Here is a 21,124-nt window from a genome sequence, read left to right as displayed (position 1 = left end):
CTGAGCTATTTTACAAAAAAATTATAGTGTCTGGATCTGAAAAGCCCAATACACCAGGAGTATGAACACTGGAAATGAGCTGAATTGTAAATTATATCTAGAACAGTTATCTTACAAAATGAATCCTCCACAAGACCTAAATCTTGAATAACTAACATGTAAACGACTTCAGGGTCCAACATAGAAAAAAAGATAGCACTGACCAAAATAAAAACTGAGTATTTCTAGTCATTTTGCTGTTCAAAGACCCCAAAATACTCCAGTCTAAGATCCCTAAAAGACAACTGGTCCAACAGCTTACTTGAGGTACTTCTTTTTTGCAATATAGCACAAAACAAATACCTTTGCTCAATGTTCTTTGCCAATAACTTAATGGGGAAATAAAGTACATTTGCTCATTACTGAGTAGTAGGTAAAGTGCTTACTTGAAGAGCTCCTGTCTAGATATGGCTCTGTTTGTCAGTGGATCGATGGCATAAATCATGAGATCTGACTTAGTGTAATCTTCAAGCTCCATCGCTTCGCCATCCCGGTGGGGCCCGATGGTTTCCACGACAACCTTTGCGCCGACCACCTGCTCCTGAACGTAGCGTTCCAAAATGCTGAGAATGGAAAATAATTGATTTAAATATTTGATTTTTGAAAACACCTCGTTTTTTTGTGATTAGACGAGCAAAATGTGTTTTGTAGAAAGTTTTGTGATAAGTGAAGAATGTCAAGCATTTCTTTTTACAGAATGACAAGAAAAATCTTTGAGGTGTAGGTGAACCTTTTAGATCTCGTAACACAAACTGTCACGCATGGTGATGACGGCATCATCCTGAGAGCCAGTTTCATTGCTACGGTGTAATTTAATGAAGAAGAAAAAATTGTACCATTATACAAATTAAATCTGTTAGTCTTGTGGACTTCTTTGGGACAAAAGAAGAATCGGCACAACTCGGTTAGAACAAGGCAAAAATCTTAAATATCAAACATGTTTTGAAGTATAATAAGATTCAGCAAATCTTATTACTATACATCTGTGTAGTAAAAAATGGCCTTTGTTCAAAAGCTCCGTTCACGCCAGGCATCTAACTGACTCAGTGGTCAAATATCTAGACAAAACTTGAACCAAACGTTTGTTGATGCTCTTGGCTTAAGATACACAACATAAATGTTGTACCTCTGCAGCATGCTAAAGGAGAATTAACCATTTTTTTTTAGTGGGAGTGTATGTATACATTTGAACCTGATTAGTGGATCAGACAAAATCCACAATAAATATGATTGGCTTGTTGGTTTTAACACTCACTGAAGCGCTTGTATAATTCCACCTCCCAAAAAACGAACTGTTCAAATGCATCATTAAAAAGCATAAATATAAAACAAAGTTAATGCCAATAATGAGTGTGAACTTCTGAGTGCAAACAAAGCCGACAGACTCCAGCCCCACTGCAAACGCATTTATTTATTCCTGCTGGCTATGCAGGCTTGTGCTGCTAAATGTTGATTTTTTTCCCCCCCTCCCTTAGAAACATCTGCTCACAGCAGGAGCTCCCCTGCTGTGTTGTGACTGTGTGAAAGGGAAAAGCTTGTAAAGGTAATAGCACATAAATTAAGATTATATATGGAAGCCAAAACAAAGCAGGAGCTGACCGTGCAGCTGGGGTGCATTGTCACAAAAAAAGCACAAACGTAGGAATGCATATGCACATCATGACACATTATGAATAATACATGGGATGGTTAGTGCTAAATGCTGTTTTTGCTTTCCAGATATGAGTAAAAATGTGTTTTCCAGACTGTGGACAGAGATAATTCTACATGAATTAAGCCAGAGCCTGAGAAGATACAAATCACACTGGAGCAAAATAAGGTATCAAATATTTTAGCTGCTTTGCGGCGTGGAAAATGTTTCTGAAAATTTCAGATAATGAGGAAAAGTTTCACAAGAGAGCACATGAGAAGGGATTAGGCTAAAACAACAGGCAGCATACACAACAACAGATAATTGAGCAAAAATCATCATGCTGAACGTTTTCTCAAAAAATAAATTATCTGTTTTAGGCCAGTGCCTCTCAGTTAAAAATTTTAAATTTATTTTAAAAAAAAGGGAGCCCTTGAAAAAATACTGATATCTGGTCTTATTATGAATCATAGTTACAATTCCACTTGTGTTTCTTTGTACTGTTTTTGCTGCCTTCAGACTTCATCATAGTTCTTCTTTCCATTCTTGGTCATTATACCGTGAGTCATATTACTGACTTTGTGTAATCTATTATTCAGATAGCTGTTCAAAAACTGACATCTTATACTTACTAGCATATTGAATATGACTGCATGAAACTAAATTAGATTTAATTGGGCTGAACAGAAGTAAAAGAAACTGAAATGGACTGTAAGGTGGATAAGATAAGATGATTTATGGCTCTAAATCAGAAAAAAACAACTGAATGCTTCATCATGGTATGACTTCTTTCTTCAATTGGAGATATTTAGATGTCTTCATTTAGCCCTATCCATACCTGACCTATCCTGGGACAACTGAACAGTAATTATGCATAAATCAATGTCAAGCAAATCACGATGGAGTGTAGAATACAGTGAATAAACAACAAATATTAATTGTTGTGCTTACCTATTTGACATTTGCCTAACTTCGCATCTATTTTTGAGAATGAAAAATGTCTTCATGCCAGTGAGGATACTATACATGCTTGTTGGTTTTATTTTGAAAAGCTAATTTGTCTGTTTTTCTACATTGAGGTATGCTGGCTGGTATACCTCGTTGTATCAGCTACCTCGTTGTAGCTGATAAAAACAATTTGAATACTAAACAAATATGCAAAAGATATTTAAGGATAAAAACATCATTGTTACCTGAGCAATTGATCTTTATTTTTTTCAACATACGTTGGAGGGACATTTAATACGACCACTTGCATGTCCAGCTGGTTCACAACAGACACCTAGATGTTAGAAAAAAACACTTTAGATGAGATACATTTTAATAGAAACCTGGGATAAATGAGATCTTAACCAACATAATGACAAATACGTAATAAATAAATAAAGAGATAACCCCCATTCATTTATAGTTGAAAGTCCCCAATAATCTGAGTTAATTTCTGCCATTTATGTTTAATTACTTTGTGCAGAAAACTTTAAATACATCTCAGCTGAAAAGGTCCTCGTGAATCAGAGTGAAAAATAAAACACACACGCACCACTATCTCTGCTCTGCTGCTGTGTCCTTGACCGTAGTTGTCTGTTGCAGCCACCTCAAATTTGAAATATGACCTCCTCATGTTGCGATACATGATTGCTGTCTTCACCACACCGGTGTACGGTTCAATGACAAATCCATCTTTGCTGTCTTTAGTTTCTTTTCCTGTGGGAGGGGGGATGATGAGCCTGTAGACCATGGAGCTGTAGTTCCCAGTGTCTTTGTCCACAGCCTGGAAAATGAGCAAAAATATTGGCAATATTACTTACAATGTCATCATTTACACAATACAATAACCAACACAGTCAAGTAGTTTCTCTATATATTATCTAGTCCATTATCTGCAATCCTCATAATATTGTATTATTATGAACTAATTCAGAACAAAAACATTTCTTATAATATAATCTCCTGAAAGTTTTCAGGATGTAATGAAGCTTGCTCTTACACTTGTTTTACTATGAATAAGCAGTAGGGGGTAAACTGATTCGTCTAGCCATGTGCAAATCCATTAATCTATTCTGGCTATCAGCTCCTGCCCAGACAGACAATGACTTATAGCAAGATGTTACAACACAGAAATGCATACTGCATACAAAGCTCTCACACAACCAGCACATCAGAAGTAATGTAATGATATATATATATATATATATATATATATATATATATATATATATATATACACTGCTAAAAAAATAAAGGGAACACTTAAACAACACAATATAACTCCAAGTAAATCAAACTTCTGTGAAATCAAACTGTCCACTTAGGAAGCAACACTGATTGACAATCAATTTCACCTGCTGTTGTGCAAATGGAATAGACAACAGGTGGAAATTATTGGCAATTAGCAAGACACACTCAATAAAGGAGTGGTTCTGCAGTTGGGACCACAGACCACTTCTCAGTACCTATGCTGTCTGGCTGATGTTTTGGTCAGTTTTGAATGTTGGTGGTGCTTTCACACTCGTGGTAGCATGAGACGGACTCCACAACCCATACAAGTGGCTCAGGTAGTGCAGCTCATCCAGGATGGCACATCAATGCGAGCTGTGGCAAGAAGGTTTGCTGTGTCTGTCAGCGTAGTGTCCAGAGGCTGGAGGCGCTACCAGGAGACAGGCCAGTACACCAGGAGACGTGGAGGAGGCTGTAGGAGGGCAACAACCCAGCAGCAGGACCGCTACCTCCGCCTTTGTGCAAGAAGGAACAGGAGGAGTACTGCCAGAGCCCTGCAAAATGACCTCCAGCAGGCCACAAATGTACATGTGTCTGCACAAACGGTTAGAAACCGACTCCATGAGGATGGTATGAGGGCCCGACATCCACAGATGGGGGTTGTGCTCACAGCCCAACACCGTGCAGGACATTGGCATTTGCCAGAGAACACCAGGATTGGCAAATTCGCCACTGGCGCCTTGTGCTCTTCACAGATGAAAGCAGGTTCACACTGAGCAGATGTGACAGAGTCTGGAGACGCCGTGGAGAGCGGTCTGCTGCCTGCAACATCCTTCAACATGACCGGTTTGGCAGTGGGTCAGTAATGGTGTGGGGTGGCATTTCTTTGGAGGGCCGCACAGCCCTCCATGTGCTCACCAGAGGTAGCCTGACTGCCATTAGGTACCGAGATGAGATCCTCAGACCCCTTGTGAGACCATATGCTGGTGCGGTTGGCCCTGGGTTCCTCCTAATGCAGGACAATGCTAGACCTCATGTGGCTGGAGTGTGTCAGCAGTTCCTGCAAGATGAAGGCATTGAAGCTATGGACTGGCCAGCCCGTTCCCCAGACCTGAATCCGATTGAGCACATCTGGGACATCATGTCTCGCTCCATCCACCAACGTCACGTTGCACCACAGACTGTCCAGGAGTTGGCCTGGGAGGAGATCCCTCAGGAGACCATCCGCCACCTCATCAGGAGCATGCCCAGGCGTTGTAGGGAGGTCATACAGGCACGTGGAGGCCACACATAATACTGAGCCTCATTTTGACTTGTTTTAAGGACATTACATTAAAGTTGGATCAGCGTGTAGTGTTATTTCACTTTAATTTTGTGTGTGGCTCCAAATCCAGGCCTCCATTGGTTAATAAATTTGATTTCCATTGATGATTTTTGTGTGATTTTGTTGTCAGCACATTCAACTTTGTACAGAACAAAGGATTCAATGAGAATATTTCTTTCATTCAGATCTAGGATGTGTTATTTGAGTGTTCCCTTTATTTTTGAGCAGTGTATATATATATATGGGACAAGGGAAATTAAGCTATTTAGAAAACTTAAAGTCAATGTAAAACAGTCCAACACAGACTGGCGCTAAGGAAATATCCTCTATACTACTCTATAATATAATACACTATTCTATGCTGTAGCTTTACAGTATGCCATACTGAATTATTCTTCGTAATACCAAACTGTGGTATTATGAAGCTCTCTTGTTCCTTAGAAATACTGTAATCGTTTTGACATTAAGTAAAACACACATTTTAGAAATCTTGCTAATCTTTTGCAGACTGGAACCTCTGTCATGTTTTTATGGTTGCAGGCTGTCCGTTTTGTTTTGCTTGGCCTGACTGAATAAACATAAAGTGTAACAATGCATAAGCTTTTAAAAATGAGTCCAGCATTTGTGTGCTGCCTTTCTTGTACCTGTTTCATCCTCTCATCCATGAAGTCAATCAATGTGCAGCCAGTAGCAGAAAGTGGAATGGCAAAAATGGCATAAGGGTGTTTCTTTTTTTTCCCTCCCACAACCTTCATAGTCTCTTCTCTGAGAGTTTCAGTCCAAGAGGTCTCAATTCAGTTTCATGGCAATAAAACTGGTTGATAAGATTCAAAATAATTGACATGAGGGTTGATTATTTTTGCTCCCTGTGAGATGCTCCCAGATAGGTCCATTTATGTTCCAGAATCATTCATTTTCCAAAGAAAAAACTCTGGATTTTATGTATCCCTGCTTTTAAAACAAATACTGTTTAACATCTTTGTGCTAATACAACTTTTGCTGTCATACTCCTTTTATAAAATCCCTGGGAAAAAGTAATTATGAAGGAACTGCCATAGAAAAACAAGAAGCAAAAGTTGTGAAGTATTTTTAAAATGTGCTTAATGAAAACAGTTGAAAAGTGTCTCCTCTAAGTAGCAATAATAATACCAAAAAATGCCTAAGTAGAATTTTTTAAGTAATCACACAGTCATAACCCTCAAATGTGTGATGGTAAATATTGATACACTTTACACTTTTTAATATATTTCTCTTAAACTTTTTGTATATTTCTTTATGCTGATCATAGTACAACAGTTTTTACTTACATGTCTGGTCACAGTTGAAAAAGACAAAATGTGGAAGTGATGGCATGATAATGATCACCCTTCCAGTTAATCTGTTCATGTTCTGCAATCCAAAACATACTGACTTTCACTTAAAAACGTGTAAAGTAAAGTTAAATTGCCTTATTTTTACAGTCAAGCCTCACAAACAATGCTCCTCTGCCGATGTGTTTACCAGCTTTGGAAAATAATCAACCATGGAAGCTGTGATAATTGGCTGGTGCCAATTATCCCAAAAAGGTAAACAAGAGCCGGCCAGACACAACGTTCCCTCTGCCAGGTCAGAATGAAAATTTCATAGCTTCAAATCCAGATCAACATGAAAACTTAATTGCCTCTCAGCCGGGCCTCGCTCAACCTCTGGTCAACTTTTTATGTGAATTCATTAATGACTTTTTAGATATGTATCCCAACAAACTGGAACACAGCTGTCCAGCTGTAGCTATTGGCCACAGTAGCGTTGACATGTAGTGCATTTGTAACATGGGGAGGAAATTGTTTTGGTTTTGTGTTCCTCTTGTTCTGACTTGTTCCTCTTTGCACCCATCAAGTATTGACATCAATGTAATTGCTGTATGCTTCTGCTCTGATTGTGAATACTAGCTCATCATCTTTTAGGAAAACGAAGAAAAAGGTCTTTACTTTAAGCTTTTGACAGATCAAAGAAAACAAACTACTTTGTGTCATCCAACATTAGATTATTTAGTATAAAATCCACCTGACAAATAAAACACCCCAACATTACGCTTTTACAACTCTAAAGCTGACACTTTAGACAATTCACCAGAAAGGAGTGTCAATTTACCACCTTTTACAAGTCTCTGAATTAGACAGTAAATAACAGGCTTATATAAGTGCAAGTGATACTAATGTACCTGCACCGAATGCCCTCAACTGGAAACAAGTTTTGATGAAACAGTAAGCACTGTGGCTGCTACATCAATTTTAATTACAGCACTAATGTGTGAACAGGGAGTCCTAAAAGTGCTGTACTTGGCAACATTCAGTCTTAGTTGTGTCTGCTCCACAAAAAATTTTAAAACCTGTCTGGAACCCAGGGAAGCTTTAAGCCTTTCTCTTTCCTTCGTTTCTAAATCCGTAGTTCATCTCCTGCCTCCTCTCACTGTCTTAATCCTCAAAAGTGGATGGCTATAATGAAACACAAAGGGGATAGGAAACAAAAATAAGGTAATAAAAAATGTATCATCTCAGCACCAAACATGCTTTTTTAAACCCATGCAGCTGCATCATCAGCCTATTTAGATACGCTATTCTGTTTCATTTAGTACTGCAAGACGAGCAGTTATGATTAAAACTCCTATTTTTACTTTTGAAACGTTTGCCAAGTGTCTTTCATAACATAACAAACAGCATAGATTAAAAAAAATGGGATACATACAATAAATCAAAAGGATTAAAGTGTGTCTTCTCAATCACAGCTCCTCCATCAAGCCATATCTCTCCAGTTTCCTCTAGTCTAGGTGTACTTAAAAAATGAAGCCATCAGTGTGTTAAAATGGATTACTTGTTCCCTGACAGCAGGAGGGAGGACAAAAGAGAGGAGGCACAAAATAAAGGCTTGAGAATAGTCTAAAAACCCGTCCCATCTTGGCCAGTTTCTCTAGAAACCAGAAGTGCAAGAAACGACATAAAACAATGTTCTGTGAGCATCTAAATGCTATCCAAAAGCATTTTTGACAAGACTGCTTCAAATGGTTTTCAGTGATGGTTTTAGACCTACAGCAACATTAGCTTTGTAGGAATGTTGAAATCAGAAGCTACTAGAATCTAAACAATAAAACCACTCTTATTAACACTTTCCTCTGCTTTGAAGCAACAAAGCTTCAGACATTTATGTAAAACTGTATTATTGAAAAATGATAAAAAAGACATAGAGACGTGCCGCTTCAGAGCTGTATGTTTTTACTGGTTTTATAGGATAAGCTCCAAAAGAATCTTGGAAGGATTTATGAGAGGACAGAGAAGCAGCTGAAGGAACACTTAAACATGAACAGCAGAAAGGCATGACAGTCTGCTCTGATGATATTTGCACGGATAATAAAAAAGGAAACCTGAAAAACTTCACAAAAAGATTGAAAACTCAAATTGATTTTGCAGTTTTAATAACTGAGGTGGTCAGGCATTGCTATGGAATGTAATGTAAAACAGAGCAGTGACTGTTCTTTTTGTGGCTGAGCATGGTGAAGTGTGATAAGGCTGCCATCAGGAGCAGCATTTTGAAAACTACATACGAAGGATATTAGTAGATGTGTGATGACTGAAGGGATTATTGCTCAGACAAGTCGTCCTTCCCCATGTTTCCCACAAGAAGACATGAGTATGCATAATGTGCACAAAGTTGTTATGAAGTGTTTTCTTGTCCCCACAGAGAGGTTAACTGCAAAATTGTCAGCCTTGATCACCACTATTCTATATTAAGAAAAAAAAAAAACTTCCTTGCAACTTTCATGGGTATTTATGAAAACCATGAACCTGATGGCTTATCTCAGCTTCAGACAGTTTTTGACCACAGCAACAGAAGTTCCAACATAGACAAATTAAAGGAGGTAAAAATGACATGTTTGACAATGTTTTAAAGGTTGGCATCACAGCAAATGATTAAAGACAGGCTAATAAACACAAACAAAACTTTAAACATTGTTCAGTACACAAACAAAATGTTTGCACATGTAGCGTAATATTTGTTATCCTAACGTCGTTTAACATTCATGTGTAAGAAGAACTGCTTAAAGTCGTGTCTCTACTAAAGGAAGTAAAACTTTGATCAATTGTTCAAATGTCCAGAGCAACACTGTATAGAACTGGACATCCAAAAATGATGTCTCACACTTTCTCAGGCATGTACAGCTTTCAATTTCCCCTAAAGTAGTTTTCTATGGTGGCCCATGTGTCATTTCTCAATCTCCTGCTAAAATAATCCAGAATCCAAAAACACTGTTATGGCTTTCCATCCTTTAATCGCATTTTTAGATCATGGCATAACTCTGTACTTAAAAAAACAACAACTTTGTGATGCAAAAATCTCTTCCTCACAAGCACAATTTGACACAAGAGATCCAAGTTTGCAGACTGTTAAAAACTTCTTGGATGATGGTCATAATACATGGTGGACGGAGTCCAGACTCATTCAGTAATGTTATTTTGAGTACAACATCAGTCTTCCTGAGAAATCCATTTTTTTCAGCGACTTCCATCCAAATCATAAAATTGTGTTCCTTTTCCGCTCAAGTCTCCCGTAATATTTAGTCTATTGCATTGATGTAATTTGTTTTCTGCAGCCAATGGCTGGTTTATGAAAGCAGCCAATTTAATCATCAAAATAAGTTGATAGAGGAAAAATTTGAGAATGAAATATAACCCACAATAAACAAATCCTGTAAACATTTCCCTTCCTTAGGATCATTTTGGGTTGGTGAGAACCGGTAGGCATGTTTCCGACACAGCTCGATTTTCCCTGCTGCATCATAAACTTGAATTCTTGCTCTGAGATCTTTTGTGACATTTGAGTGTTTCCTACATTCATGTCCAAAATTATGCTTCAGTAAATAAGCATGAAATTGAATATACAGCCAATTTTCTGTAGTAAACATGTTTAACAGAAGAGAGCTAATATTTATTTAATCTTTTATTTTTTTTCTCTTTTGTACAAAAATAATCTTTTGTGTTTGCAACAAGTGCTAGCACACTCCCCTTCCTCACAAAACTATCATTTTAATCTGGGTTCAGTCTGTTATGTCAGAGCCATCATGTAAGATGTAATAAAGCAGGGATGATCTTAAAGATAATTAAACACCAAAGGCCAGACTTTTATGCAAGTGAACTTGTTTGAGTCTTTTGTGGAATCCAGCTTCATTAAAGACATATTGCATATTTTTTTAAAGGTAGAACTTGAAAGGAACAGCCTTGTGATTTATTTTGGATGCTGAAAGATATTTTAATGAGACTGGATCACTCGAGCTGTTCATTACGATATGAAATACCTTGCAGATAGGCAAAAGGGAGGTTTTTCAAGCAGTAGATAAAGAGAAACAAATGTTGATGTTATCAGGGAATCTTGTTACATACCGTGCTTCTAAAAACTTCAAACACAAGCAAAAGACCCGGCAAGCAGACAGAAATTATTACCACTTTTAGACTTTTTTATTTACCTGTACTTGCAAGACCGAGGTGAAAGTTTTGGCATCCTCTCCAACTCCTCCAATGTAAAGAGATCTGGTGAAAACGGGTGGGTGGTCGTTCTCATCCTGGACATCAATCAGCACCCGGGCTGTGTTAGCTAAAACACACAAACAAACCAAAAACACAATATGATACACATGTTCTCCGGATCTAAGAAAAAGTCAACCTAGTTGACTGACTACAAGTACAGTTCCTGCACGAATTCAGACCGGGCCAAATCTGAACAAGAACAATGGCAGCTTTGAAATGGAAATATCAGAAGCACACTGCAAAAACATACAATCTTACCAAGCATTTTTGTCTTGTTTCTTGAGTAAATATTTTTGAAATAAGGCAAAACTAACTGAAAAGTAAAAAAAGTAACTTCTCTGCAACATATTGTAGCTTATTCTAACTTAGTAATTATTGAATGTAGATTTGTTATAAAGCACAAGTTCCATTGACAAATGTTTTTTTAATTTGTAAGACATTTTTCCCATTGTAAGTGAAAAGATCTGCCATTTTTTATTTATATTCAAGAATGCATAAAACTAATATGAAAATATAGTATAAAATAATATATAAATAAATAAAATAATTGTAAAATAATATATAAAACTAATAATAAAAAGTCACATTCAACTAAGAAAAAGGGATGCAAAATTCTGAAAAGTGTGGCACAAAACTGCTTTTATTCCGGTAGACACATACAGAAATCCCATGAAACTGAATGCTTCCACCTAATTAATCAAGAAGAAGCTCTTTTCCTCCAAAATCTGAAAACAGAAGCAGTATGGTACAACTGCACACCCACCAAGACATTGCTGCAAAACTTAACTGACTGCTGGAAGCATAAATCAGAGAGGCAGCCAGGAGGCCAATGTAACTCTGAAGGAGCTGTACAGATTCACAGTTCAAGTGTGGCAATCTGTCGACAAGACTGCTATTAGTCAGGCACTTTAAAAGTCTGGGCAGTCTGAAAGAGTAGCAAGAAGAAAGTCATTGTTGAAAGGAATCCCTAAGATGTTACATTTGCAGTTCACAAATTGTGGGGATGAAGTTGCTCTAGTAACACAAAACTTCAATTAAACTTTTTGGGCTGCAAGTAAATGGGTGGTGAAAAAAACTGACTGCATATAACCCTGCACACACCATCTCTATTTTGAGGAGCAGTGGTGAAAGTATCATGAATGTATGTGCTTTCCTCAAGTAGTCCCAGTAAAAGTGAACATAGTCAAAGCTACAAACCAATACTAAAGTCAAATGTTTTAGATCAAAGCACGGTCACGTGTTAGAATATCCCAAAGTACAGATACAAAGTAGATTAAAAATCTGTTGCTGGATTTAAGCATTGAGGTTTACAGACACTCTACATCCAATCCAAGGTTGTGTAATTTTGTACAATAGAATCGGCAAAAACTCCAGTCACTACATGACACACCCCAAAAGACTTGTAGCTACAATTTCAGAGAAAAATGTATTTTTTCAAATACATTTCATTTCAATTTACAGTTGTACACTTTGCTGTGTAAGTCTATCACATAAAATTTCTAGAAAACACATTAAACGTTGTGCTTTGATGTTCAAGGAACATGAAAGGGTTAACATTTCAGTAATTAGTAGCAAAAGACCCATTAGAAGTCTAACGCTTTTCACACTTCCTCAACACTAAAAACATGTCCGGATGAATGAGTCAATACATTATTCAATAATATAAGATCCTTCTGTATGTTCTTTTAATCTGCTGTACACTGCATTTTAAAGATCTGTTGGTGAAATATGAATTCATTAATTCTCAAGTACTTTCCAATTCATTTTTCAGTTCAAAACTCAACTTTAAAGACTTGTTCAAATCTGAAGAAGTCTTTCAGGGTTTACCACAAATTTTCACAATTAGAAAGGTTGTTGTAAGAAACACAAAGAAGTGTAAACATGTTAATGCCATGGTGATGAGTCACGTATGGCATCACATTCCCGTCGAAAACTAATTAAGAATTAAGTAATCACATTATTAATGTCAGTAAGGGACCTAACAGGAGAAGAGTGGATGGCATAATCTAAATTCAAACCGAAAAAGAAAAAGAGGTGGAAAATGATGATGATGATGATGATGATGATGATGATGACGACGATAATGATGATGAAGACGGTAAGGAAAAGGAAATATTTTTCTTTTCCTTATCTTTTTATTCGTCCTCCTCATTTTCTTCTGCTTCTCCTAGACCAAGTTCTGTGCAGGCTGTCACTGGACTTTCAGCTGAAAATCCAGCTAATCAGATTACTTATAAGAATTACCGCTTCCAACTGACAAATATGCCCACTAAACAGAGAGCGAGCGCAATTTTCTGGCAAGAGTGTACAGCTGGGTGGCAGGAGCCTGTTTTACCACTTGGCATTCTGGGTTCATGGGCTTCTGAATAAGTGTGGCCGCAATCAGAGCTATGTGCTCTCTTGATTGATATATGCGCTGCTGTGATTGTTTAATACGCTCCTCAGGGTTTTGGCAGGTATGTGATGCCATAGACATTTGAGAAAAATGCTTTACTCAATCTGAATTCTGTCAATCCTGCAGATCTGATTATTTCTCTGTACCAAACTCCGTAAATGTAAGTTATTATCTCAATTAATATGTTAGATGATTTTTATACATGGAAAACATTATTTATTAACACAATTAAATGTAATTGTGGTTCTGCCAAATTCATTTGAAGAAAAACATTAGCTAATGAATCAGTGATGAAACTTGAGATGACTTGCTTTGGAACTCGGAAATTCTGAATGACACCTGTATAAATCTGCTTTATAATCCACCCAAACAGCAAATTAAAAAAAAGAAAGAATAAAATCACAAATCCATTAAGTTTGAAATGAGACAGTTATCCTGATGCTACAGAAAAGGAATATTGATACAGCAATAATAATAATTTAAAAAATCACAACACAAACACTAAAATGAAGAGAACACAAGCACACAAATCTGCAACATCCTCCAGATGCAACGCTGAAACCTTCATGTGAAGAAGCTGTATTAACTTGGAGTCCGATCGATTTTTTTGTTTGATGTGTGCGGAAAAGAACTGGATATCTGCAAATGACACAATGATTTGCTGCTTTAATCCCAGCAGAATTCTTGAATTCAAATCGCTTTAATGAAATGAGAACAGCATGTGGTAAACACCATAATTAAAGAAGATAAGCGAAGGCTCCGGAGCTGAGCTTCAATTAAGAAGAACACAGATATGAAGTGAAAAGAAGTAAAAAAAGAAAAAGGAAAAAGGACATAAAAGAGGAGACCAGTAGGAAAAAAAAGAGGAGAAAGAATTTGAGACTAATTAGATCCATTTTTACTTCAGCTCTAATTATAAATGAAAGGACGAGTTGTTGTTTTTTTTCTTTTAAATGCAAATGAAGGGGTATGTGAGACCACAACAAGTTTGATGTTGAGCCGAACAGAAGAAAGTAAAGCCTTAGCAGATACAATCATCTATGTCAAAACACCAAAACAATGTACATGGAGCTTTAGGATGCTACAAGCATCTTTACAAGTTAAAAATAAAATGCTGGTGTACAAATGCCATGACACAAAGTTCACAGCAAGAGGAGAAGACAAGCTTTACAGAAAACCCCCCAGTAAAACCAACAAGCATCTCATCTATAAAAGACGATGCCAAATACTTGCTGAGAAAGGAAAGCTGTAAAAGTCAATGGCCTTTCTTAGGCAGAAATATACCAACTGATAATACATGATCAACAGTTCTATATTGACATAAGGTCTCAGTCAGACTGTATTTCATTGGATGTGAATCTGGCTCCATGATTATTCTCTATTGCATACAGGTTGATTTATTGGAACTAAATCTGAACCAGAATGGATTCTAAATAATTAGATAGAAGTCAGACCTGTCACACATGAGACTTCTTGTCATCAGAAAAGAGAAAAACAAAAAAACTACCAGACATAAGACTGTGGATTAGGGGAACCGTTTTTTTAAAATTATTTTACAAACCATTTTGAGAGTCATTGTGTACTCTAGCATACACTCACTAGTCACTAACCTTATTGACAGAGTGACAAATCTAATCTGTTAATGTTTTACATTCAATCTTAATATTTTTTTTTCTGGTGTATTAGATACTAAAATGTTTAAGTTTTTTTTGCATTTCATTTTCAAAATGTTCAAATTCTAAATTTTAAATACATTTCCTTTGTATTTGGAATAGTGTTGCTTTTTAATCTGTCTGATTTGGGTCTTATATCTTGGCTATCCTTCCATATGCTTGTCATAATAGCTTGCTAAGATCTCTGACCAGAAATACAAAGACAAAAAAAAAAATGGTACTTTAATTCATGATTACAAGTGTGCAGCATTTCCACCTGCAGTTCCACTTACACTTTGATGGAGCTCGGAGATTTGATGAGACCACCCTCATGGAGTCTGCTTCCACCTTCAGAACATAGCTGGAATTGGTTTCATAGTCAAGGGGCTTGGCTGTGGAAATCTCCCCAGTTGTTTTGTTTAACAAAAACACGCCTGGGGAGAACAGAACAACAAAAAGTTTTAAAACAAGGTAGTAAAAAAGTGCTATTGCACAGAGGGAATGAGTGAGGAGTCTTGTAGCGCAGTGGTTCCCAACCTTTTTATTACAGCGGACCAAGACTTGGCCAATTTTCCTGCGGCCCGGGGGGGGAGGAGGGGGAAGAGGAACCGTCAGATAAGCCTTTTGTTGTTGTGGTTGTTGTTTTTTGTCCCGATTTTCCCTTTACGACAATCTTACAACGTCCTGCAGTGTGCGGTCTGTTACGTAGTGGTGTGTTGCATATGCCCGATCTAAAATCGGACATATCAACATTGTCTTGGCCCAATTATCACAGGCTGTGGGGTTTTCCCTGACTGGGAGCGAGAACGCAGCCTGTTGATGTGTTCATTGCCTCATTAGAGAGCCAGTCACTATAACATGCAGAGCGGGCTTGGAATGTGGGAATCACCTACCGGGATAAATCCATTCTCCTGTCTCTTCTCTGGGCCTTTTCCCCTTCGCAAAGAAACTTTCCAAAGACATCTGATCTGTTTCTTACTCATTTTGCTGCTTGTGGGCTCAATGTCGGCGCGCAAGAAGTAACCAAGAGAATCCGGTTAAAGGATTTGCAAAATAAAAGATCCTCCAGACTCAAATAATACAAAAAACGGAAATATTTAATTATTTCTTCCGCGGCCCGGTACCAATTGGTGCCCGGGGGTCAGGGACCACTGTTGTAGCATACAGTGAAGAGGAAGTTGTGCGGGGTGGTCTGAGCTGTAAGAGATGTTTGACCAGGAAGAAGCTTTAATGCCAAAAGCTGGAGCAGCGATGAGGCTCTGATAGGAAAACTCTGAATGCACTCACCTCCCTCATTGCCTTCAACGATGGAATACACGATAGTTTGATTGACAGCTGCTGCCATGATGATTCCCACTGGGGTTCCAACAGCAGCCTCCTCACTCACTGGTGGAAATCTGGAAAAAGATCAGTCAATCAATATTAATAGATTGGAAAACTAAATATTCGTGTGTCGACTGTTGGCCTACTTTTTCTCAAGGCGTAACTGAGATCTGGCAAGGTAGAAAAGGCTGTGAATTAAATATGAAATATCCAATATATATAATTTTTTTTTTTCTCTTGGCAGAGAGAAAATCACACGCTGTGTTCACAGATTAAAAACTGGATGGCAATAGGGCAGGACGTCAATCTTTAAAAGTATTTTGAGATAAACGGAGAGCTTGGTCCTCAGTAATTACCCTTTTAAAAACAGCTATTACACAAACCTATACATCCTTGATGCCATTCAAAAATAAGTACAGAAGTTAAAAGATCCATAAGTTAGTTTTCAAAAAATCTTGAAGTAGCAATTTATGGCTTATTATCTAAGCCAAAGTTCGACAGTATATTATACCTCAATTAACATTGCCAGGTTTAAAGCAAGTTCAGATTACGAGAGAATATCTGATAAATTAAGCATCTTAACATGGAAAGAGCTTGGAACAACTGTAACCTAAGCGAACAGATCATCAGTCTGAGATGCAGTCAAGACGGCCAATCTAACTGGAGGAGCAGCAGGGATCCAAAGATCAGGAGGGAAAATCCGTCTATGAAACAACTATTAGTTCTGAACACCACAAATCTAGCCTTTATGGAGAAGACAGTCATTGTCTTTCCACAGTGTCAAATAATGTTTGCCAGTACAATGTGTTGAGTTGCAGACCTATCAACAAAAGACACATATACAGATCAGCCAGTCATGCTGGCTGCTGAACTGCACAAATATAAGAATTTTCATTTTATGCCTACAGTATTTCATGCTTTCTGGCTTTACATACGTTTGGACCGTAGGTGGAAATTGAGGGGGGAAAAAATCCTAATGTCAGGTAGAGAGCATGCAGACTACACCAGATGACTGTGCAGTAACAATACCAACCGTAGTATCATTCCATGACTTTCCTGGGTTAAGATATACAATCCCAGGACAATCATTTTTTCCTATACTATTGATTTAAGCATATGCTTCATTTTTATAACAATGCTCATTTTGTTCAATTAAACAACAAACATGAGCTTTATCGGATCAATCCGCCTCCCTGTGCAGGTGGTGGGCAGTTTTCTGTGCTTGCATTTTTGACTGGTTTTCTTTTTGAACCTGCCAAACCTCAAATTTCCAGCAGGTTTTTGTTCCATTAAAAAAGCCCACTCCAGTCATTAGGCCAAGCGTCACAGCTGGCTAAGCTTTACAGCAGGGGCAACCAACTGGCCAGGCCATCAAGTCATCACCAAGTGATAAATTATGTGTGTTGAGTGTGTTTGTTCACTTCTGGCCAAGTCAATTGCTTAGTGAACCACCTGCTCTACTTGAGTAAATAAATATAAAACAGAAGTCTATTGAAGAAATGTGGTGTGTAGGGAAACTGCAGACAGCCTGCTACTGACACACAAGCATACACCTTAAAGACTACACAACCATTGAACCATAAGGTCACTTGGTTTATTTGAACTTTTACCAAAATATATGTAGATGTCAGTTTTTTTCTGAGGAGTAGCATGAAATTCAAATTAGAATGTCATCATTTAATATTTTAATTATTTATATTTGGGCTTTTATTAATGTTCTAGGTCAAAATGTCTTTTGAAAAAAAAATCCACTAAATCACATTGCAAAGAGCTGCTCTTTAGTTATTCAGCAAAACCTCAAGAGCATACAAGAATATTCACAGCACACCACTATGGACTTTGTTGCTATTTTCTCAGCAGAACAGTGTGTTTATTACAATCCTTGGTACTACGGACTTGTTTTCACACCTCATCATCCGACAGATTTAGGAGTTCTCTTTTGTCTTTGGTATAAGACCATGACCCATTCCTCCTGCTAGCGCCAGACTTGTTTAGTGATAACCTTTGTTTGTTTTGGTTGTATTTACCCAGAATGCCCTGTGTCATCATCCGTTTCCTGCTTTTGGAGCAATCTCCAGTCTGCATGGTATTCACATATGCACTCGAATTGCACCAGGGATGAATTTGATGAAAGCGGACCAAATAGGATTGATGTGAATGCCTCCCTAGGCTCGCCTCCAGAAACGTTTACAAGTGGTTGCCAGATGGGCTGATAAAAATTTTGAGATAATACACCAAGACCAAAAGCCAGCATTTTACTAGTTTTGCTTAGCTATGTTTCTATGGAGGAACTTTAAATTTAGGTTTGACAGAAAAATAAATAAATGTTTTACTGTTTTTTGTAAACATCTCAGTAGACTGTAAATTCAAGTACCTGATTTGACGTGTGGTTCTTGTCGAGTACTTCTCGACAATATGTAATTGTCGAGAAGTACTGAGTGCTAAGGCTTGAAAGATGTTATCTAAAGAATATCAGGTGATTTGTGTGATCAAGGTGAAGGTAACAGGAATGGACTGATGAGTCCTAAACAGTCCTGTTGCAGTCCTAAAATCTGTTCGGTATATATTTTCACATAATTGCTCCAGTTTTTCTTCTGAAACAGTAGGAGTGGCTGCTGAGATTAATAACATCGTAAAACTTCTTAAACAAAAGTATCATATTTCATCTGAATAGATCAGATTTCCCTGATGCAAATAATTAAAAAACTAATGCATCTATACTGCTTCCAAAAAATAAATCTATTAACCAGAGATTTAATAGTGGGTAAGCATTGTACCATGGTGTGCAAAACTGAGCCTTTCCCACATGCAATTATAAGTACCATATTAGAAAATAAAGCAGAAGCTATTACTCATAAAAATAAAAATAATTCTCATTTGCAGTCACACTTATAGAAGTACAGATGGATGCAAAGCTGCCTAAACTCCTTCCACATGAAAATGACTGAGTTATTTTAGACATTTGCATAATTCACTCAAAACCAAAAAGTTTGGAGCTCAGTTTATTCAATTTAGTTGGTGCAGCAGCAGCACAAATGAAAACCTATGAAGTAATATAGGCTTTTTAGTGCTGTTGTAAAAGTGCTGGTATAGTTCTCTGTTGAACTTCTTGTTTCATAGTACACACCATCTTGACTTTCGTCATGTCTTCTCCATAGAAACCTCAATTTTCCACTTCTACCCTGTTCATACACATCACCCTCTGCATTTTCTTCTCTGCACCTTCCTGTTTTTATTTCCCTCAGCTCCAGATTTCAATTGACATCTTAGCAGACCTCAGCTACCTTTAATATCCTCTAGTTCTATCCTCTCCATAGAGGTGACCAGATAAGGCTGAAAGAGCAACTTGACAGAAAGCCTGTACATCCATAAACTGACAGAACACAAAAACACACTGGATTCCATTTACAACAAAGTCACAACAAATCACACAGTAAAGTACACGTTAAAAGTCGAACACAGCTGATTATTCAATCACATTCCCCCACTCTCATCAGTATTCTGAGTTGGGCTAATGTAGTGCACATGAGCACATCAGATATCACCTTACAAATTGCTAAATATTTTACTAGGCTTATAGGTTTGGATTTGTCTGTACAGAAAATGACATTAATTACCACTTCGTGTCATTTTTTAAATATTAAATCTTTCCATTTTAATTGAAGTGTACCCCCTTCAGTGTATATCATACCTACCTGGCGATAGTGAGAAATTCAGCAAACAGGAGTCTGTTTAGTCTGCAATAGAGATCCCTAAAGAAAAAGCTTAAAAAGTAAATCATGCTCCAAATGTATTTTTTGACCAAGAGATAAAATTCTTTCAGACAAATTGTGAGAATGATTGTTATAACCGTATCGCATTTTATTATACACCTGGAACACCCATAATGAAACACGGTAAAATTTGTGCTGCTGTGGTTATAGAGGCACTACAGTAACTTTTATTCATTCACGGGGGAGTTAGCTGTCAAATAAATGCACTCACATACCTGAAGCACACATTCTGACTAAATATAAGTCATGGACAGCCTAACAAAACTCTTCTCATACACTTCCTGCAGTGAAGAGGGGAACACAATAATGAGAACAGTGATCAGTTGTGGCAGTCTCTGTTTGAGGGTCTTTCCCTCATTGCCACTGGCATTTATTTGTCTCAATCATTGTTTTTTTCTGCTGAGAATTCGGCTTCCATCATTTCGAATAGATTATTTCTTGGTTGCCACCTTAATATGACCTCTAACAGGAGTGTGAGCTGTACTTTCCACAATAGAGAGATGGCAATATGCAGGTTGAAGAAAACGCTGCGTCATGATTGGCAATTTTACGTAAAACTAGAAAAAGTTAGTCTATCATAAGTACTGGTCCATACAGTGAACAGCCATTCAAAAGTTGTTTGTGTGTATACAACAGTGTGTCACTCCATATACTGTCAGCTGAAGACATGGCCGAGAGTCAACCAGAAAATCCAAACACTTTGGCAATATATGTCCTGTCCTTTTATACCAGGGGTCTCAAACTCCAGGCCTCGAGGGCCGCAGTCCTGCAGTTTTTAGATGTGCCACAGGTACAAAACACTGGAATGAAATGGTTTAATGACCTCCTCCTTGTGTAGATCGGTTCTCCAGAGCCTTAATGACCTAATTATTCTGTTCAGGTGTGGTGCAGCAGAGACACATCTAAAAGTTGCAGGACTGCGGCCCTCGAGGACTGGAGTTTGAGACCCCTGTTTTATACTATAACAGGTTTTATTCCCAGTATTTGTTTTGTTTAAATATAGTAAAAATGCAACAAAGTTCAATGGGAAGGGTCTAGAGTAGAAAACAAAAAGATGACTGAGGGATCAACAGAATAGGAACATGCAGAGATGTGGTCCATTTTTCTACTTCAATGAACAATATTATAAAAAGGTATGAAGGTTTTGTCTTGTTATTTTACTGGCAATATATATTTAGAACGTTATAGTTTTCATTCAGTACATATAATAATCTGT

General features: G+C 37.5%; 1 protein-coding gene across 3 annotated transcripts in view; it reads right to left on the bottom strand.

Moving 5' to 3' along the window:
* LOC116727280 (protocadherin-15-like) overlaps positions 1-21,124 on the bottom strand; it is a 228,917-nt gene that overhangs the window by 38,091 nt on the left and 169,702 nt on the right. For all 3 annotated transcript variants that reach the window (XM_032574623.1, XM_032574624.1, XM_032574625.1), the window contains exons 27-32: positions 16,100-16,209; positions 15,106-15,246; positions 10,705-10,832; positions 3,210-3,440; positions 2,863-2,951; positions 426-602 (exon numbers count right to left, since the gene is read on the bottom strand). In XM_032574623.1, coding sequence (XP_032430514.1) covers positions 426-602; positions 2,863-2,951; positions 3,210-3,440; positions 10,705-10,832; positions 15,106-15,246; positions 16,100-16,209 — 876 coding nt within the window. The remainder of the gene's footprint in view (positions 1-425; positions 603-2,862; positions 2,952-3,209; positions 3,441-10,704; positions 10,833-15,105; positions 15,247-16,099; positions 16,210-21,124) is intronic.

The sequence above is a fragment of the Xiphophorus hellerii genome, chromosome 10 (genome assembly GCF_003331165.1).
Source record: "Xiphophorus hellerii strain 12219 chromosome 10, Xiphophorus_hellerii-4.1, whole genome shotgun sequence".
NCBI lineage: Eukaryota > Metazoa > Chordata > Actinopteri > Cyprinodontiformes > Poeciliidae > Xiphophorus > Xiphophorus hellerii.
The sequence above is the reverse complement of the archived record's forward strand: the minus strand, read 5'-3'. Positions and strand labels throughout refer to the sequence as shown.